Source organism: Pyxicephalus adspersus, chromosome 5, assembly GCF_032062135.1.
Source record: "Pyxicephalus adspersus chromosome 5, UCB_Pads_2.0, whole genome shotgun sequence".
NCBI lineage: Eukaryota > Metazoa > Chordata > Amphibia > Anura > Pyxicephalidae > Pyxicephalus > Pyxicephalus adspersus.
Window position 1 is genome coordinate 145,727,794 of NC_092862.1, and position 4,837 is coordinate 145,732,630.

The window sequence follows — 4,837 nt, forward strand, 5'->3', positions numbered from 1 at the left end:
GCTGTGTATGGGGTAGGTAGGTGGGAAGGCTGTGTATGGGGTAGGTAGGTGGGAAGGCTGTGTATGGGGTAGGTAGGTGGGAAGGCTGTGATGGGGTAGGTAGGTGGGAAGGATGGATGAGTCTGGCTGCAGCATTCATAATAGATTGTAGAGGATAGAGTGGGGTTAGTGGAATAGCAGAGAGGAGGAGGTTACAGTTAGAAGGGTGAAGAATGGAATCAGGAACATATTTAGGTTCTACAGGTGGAGTTTTTTTCACCAAAGGTTCCCCTAATTTTTTTTCCAAAATCAATCTAACAATAAAATCTGGGTGACATTTGCTTACCCTAATTTCCCCATCACATGTCAAGGACTAAGTCTAGGAACTTATATGTACCCTGGTGAGCCAGTGCTGGAGCATTCGGAGATGTCTATATCATGTGTAAGTGATAATGTATACAGGAGTGTTTCTAAACCTTTTTAACATGCGGGAACCCTTGAAATATCTTTTAGACCCTCAGGGCCCCCTTCTATAATTAATATATCCACAGCTCTCATTAGACTAGTGTGGTGGTCAGTGGGAAGAATTCCTTTTACATTGCTGGCCATTGGGAAGAATTTCACCCTTACAGCCAAAAAGATCATTGGGGTCACTTATACTGACCTGAGGGGTGCAAACTGCTCATTGCTCCAGGAAACATTCTGTTGATGTTTTTGCCAGTTTTTATTTTTCTAGGTTATAACTTAATGTTTCTGCCATTTAGGTGAAAAGTTGACAGAAGAAGAAGTTGACAGACTTATGTCCGGCCAGGAAGACGCCAATGGCTTAATCAACTATGAAGGTAATAGCAAATACAAAATAATCAGCACAGAGAAATATGTAGTGCAAGTTACCTGGGGCAATATGGAAATGTAAGAATACTGAGAAATAAGAACATAATAATAGCAGCACATGTTGGCTTTTGGTAATCATGCGTGAGACCTTTCCATTTCTTGTCTTTGTGTATTATAAGGGGTGTTTATAGGCAGCGTGTAAGTATTCTACCATTAAAGAGAAGCCCTGGAGGATATTTAATGCCGCTGAGGGCTCCAAATAATTTTAAAGCCACTCGATTCAAATAAATGGTCACTCCTCATTGCCAATATTTTCATTTCATTATTGGTGGGAAGGATGGTGGAAGGTTGATTAGTATCTTTGAAGGCCTCCAATGGCCAGAGTATCTTATTGTTTTTTTAGCATTATTTTTTGAAAACATTTATATTTTGATAGACTTTCACATGGAAACGTTTATTTTAACAAAATGACTAAACCTGATATTTCATCACAACATTATTGTCCATCTATGAGGAGGCAAAACTACGAGCCAGTAATAAATCCTGGACCCGAAGGGAATTGACTCTGTAAACTCCATGTAATAAAATGATTCTGTTTTTGTATGATTCCCATAATCATACAGCTAAGCGTCCCCATCCATTAGCCAACCCTTTGTTCAAAGTCAAATCAAAGTCTATAAAATCTCCCTGCTTCTTCCATCACAAGCTTGTAATTGCTACTTATTTTTAAAAAACGGCTTCCAGTTGAACAATATTCCCGATATTTTCCTTGGCTCCAGGTTTCTGTTTTTTACCAGAATACAAAGTTCAAATTCCGAATTTCACTTTGTTCAAGCCGTTGGACGTTTTTTTTCTGCTCCAAAGCGAGAACGTCATTAACGAAAAGGAAATCGTTTTTAATGCCGTGGAAAAAAAAACTTTTAGGGGCTGAAAACAAGTTACGACATCTGAAAAAGTTGGCCTTTTTTGGGAGATTTTCGCTAGCTATGTTGGCAGGGAAATAAGCTGTAAGATTCCTGTCATCGGCTGTGTTCTCTCTAATGCTTGTTTACAACGTTGTGTGATATGGAAGCCAAGGGCCCAGCTGAGAACTCCGAGAGGAAAAATATTAGTCATCTGTGGACAGGAGTTGGGGCGAGAGACAAAAATGTGATGTTTGGGTAACAGATCCGACTAATTCCAATAGAAAAACTGACAGAGTTGGGCGAGCCAACTTGGCTAACTGGCTGACCTATTCCCAGGAGGTGGCAAATTGATTTAGCAACATGAAAGCCCTGGTTTCCAATGACCGGACATGATGGAATGGAGAAGTGGCGGCCATTATAGTTGAGTGACATGGGACTGCACCGTTCTGTGTTTCCAGTAAGAGGCTATTATAGAGAAGAATGTAGAATTAATGGGAAGTTTAGCCCCTGAAGGATAGCCATGGCTGGAATACTAACAATTGTTCACTTATTTCTTGCAGCCTTTGTGAAGCACATTCTGGCAGGCTAAACAGGTAAACTGAATGCTGTTGATTGGAAGAGTTAACACCCATGTCATTTAATTTTCTTTTCACTAATTCCAGCAACTTTCCATTTACTGCTAAAAAGTTCATTTAGATTTTAGCTCCAATCTAGACTTCACCTTGTCAATTGGCAGCAATCCGAAAAACGTTACAGTGATTTCTAGCTGATTGCTACAGGATAATGAGCAATAAACGTTTCTCTTTTCCTTATTAAAGGGAAATAATGTGTTCTCTGTTCCGTTGCTTTCCATTCCTCTCCCTGTTCTATTTATTCCTTTCTGTCTTCTTCCCTTATCTTTTATTTTTACTTCTCAGCTTCTCATCTTTCAATTCTATCCTATCCTTCCCTTCTCTCCTTCCACTCCCCCTCTCCTTCCTCATTCCCCTCCTCCCTCTTCCAAGACAAATTTCCCTATTACCCCTCTCCTTCCTCATTCCCCTTCTTTCCTCCCTCTTCCAAAACCACTCGCTCTCTTCCCCTTTCCTCTCTCTTCTAACTGTAACTTCCTTCCCTTCCTGTCTTTTCCTTTTCTCTTGATTATTATTATTATACAGTATTTATATAGCGCCATCATATTATGCAGCCCTGTACAAAGTCCAAAGTTGTGTCACTAACTGCCCCTCAAAGGAGCTCACAATCTAATGTCCTTACCATAGTCATATGTCATTAATGTAGTCTAGGGTCAATTTTATTTTTTTTTAGGGGAAAGCCAATTAACCTAACTGCATGTTTTTGGGATGTGGGAGGAAACCGGAGTACCCAGAGGAAACCCATGCAAACTCCATGCAGATATGCAGTGTCCTGGCTGGGATTTGAACCTAGCGCTGCAAAGGCCAGAGTGCTAACTCCTGAGCCACCTCTCTGTTCTCCTGTCTTTCTGTCTCTCTATATCTCATCCTGTTGGCATGCTTTCCTCTCTTTTCCATCTCCTCTCCTATTTATAACTCTTTTCTCGCCTCTCTTGTTCTCCCCTCTTCCCCCTCTTTTCTCCTATTGTCCATTTCTTTTGTCTCCATCCTTTCTATGTATAAAAATAATTATTTTTCCAGTTTAAAAAAGAATTGGTTACAGATTTCCATTTTCCTTTTTCCTCGGCATAATAAAAATAGTTACATAAGTGACAGAAATAATAAAGAAATCTCACGTACAATGGATTGTAGCATCAAACCGACGCAATCAGAGTGTGCTGCGGTGTTAGGATAGGAGAAATGGAAATGTTGCATTATTGTAACACACTAGTGTGGCCATGCCAATAGCATTTAATCAAGTCATTCATGGCTGTGTGTAATTATTCATCATTTATGTCAAAGATTTTACCACATTCACTAAGCTAAAAAAATTCTCCCCTGCAAGGTTCCCTGAGCTTAGTGAATGCAATGAAAGTCCATAATGCAACGAATACCAAATCACGTGCAAGGAAATTGACATTGACAGAGCTTCATCTAAGTTAAGTGAAATATCCGTTGCAAGGAGATAATTCACTTTGCTAAACAAACAAATTTATATTCTCAATGTGAATCTACCCTATTGTTTAGGTTAAATTACTGCACAGATCTGGAAGAAACACTCAAAGTTTACCAAGATTCTACAATAGAATTCATCTTTTGTATTTTGATGAAGCTTTTATATTTATTGTTATCTGACATCCTAGATATTCACTTATATTTCTTTGTAGTTTGTTCCTGCAGTACTTCATCCAATCATCACTTGACAACCTGGATCTCCAGAATGGATCCTCCAATCAAAACACTCCAAAGTGTAATGATCTCATCTCAAAGTGACAAATTCTCAATAGTTTGTATTTCAAGATTGTTTTCCTAAGATACTGGAACACCCGTATATTTATGTTAAATTTAACAATAACATTTGTACAAAGTATAACCAATAAAACTCTGACTGCCTTCAATGTAATAAAGTTTTTGTCTTTATTGGCTGTAAATCTTTTTTTCTTCTTTTTACTATTTTGTTTGTATTTTGGTAGAAATTGCAGATCACTGAGCCCTGGAGTTTTCTGCATTCCATTATTTGTCAGACTTTGTTGAGTTAGGGTATAATCAGATATACAGCAGGGGTCTAGAAGGCCAAAACTTGCAATGGCTTCAACTGACCTTCAAAGTGACCCTGTCAGGGTAAACCAGCTCACCCCTGCAATAGATTACCTAAGATAACCATATCTCTGTATGCCCGTGTCTCCTTCACCCACCATTGCAGCCATGCAATGTCAGAATTCAGCACTTTTCAGAAAGTTGTGTCCCCCGCTGCAAATATCCTTGCGCTGATCCCTACGTCAATGATAAAGTCCTAAATGATGAAATGGTTAAAGGAGGGGTCAGCAAACTCCGACCTTTAGGTCAGATATGGCCTAGCCGGTGATTCGTTCCGTCCTAACACCCCCTGGCCGATCCGGTCTAATGCCCTGAGTATAGATTTGTTTTGCTGGATTACTATTTTTCTGTGCTTCCCTGCAGATAAAACACAATTGCAAATGTGCTTGTTTGTAGAATAATCTTTTATTA

The 4,837-nt window shown here is 39.3% G+C and overlaps 1 protein-coding gene across 1 annotated transcript in view; it reads left to right on the plus strand.

The window, feature by feature from the left end:
- Positions 1-4,236, plus strand: part of MYL3 (myosin light chain 3) — a 21,698-nt gene extending 17,462 nt beyond the window's left edge. Inside the window, exons 5-7 of the mRNA XM_072413024.1 lie at positions 744-821; positions 2,279-2,311; positions 3,997-4,236. Coding sequence (XP_072269125.1) covers positions 744-821; positions 2,279-2,307 — 107 coding nt within the window. The 3' untranslated portion in view covers positions 2,308-2,311; positions 3,997-4,236. The remainder of the gene's footprint in view (positions 1-743; positions 822-2,278; positions 2,312-3,996) is intronic.
- The last annotated feature ends 601 nt before the right edge of the window (positions 4,237-4,837 follow it).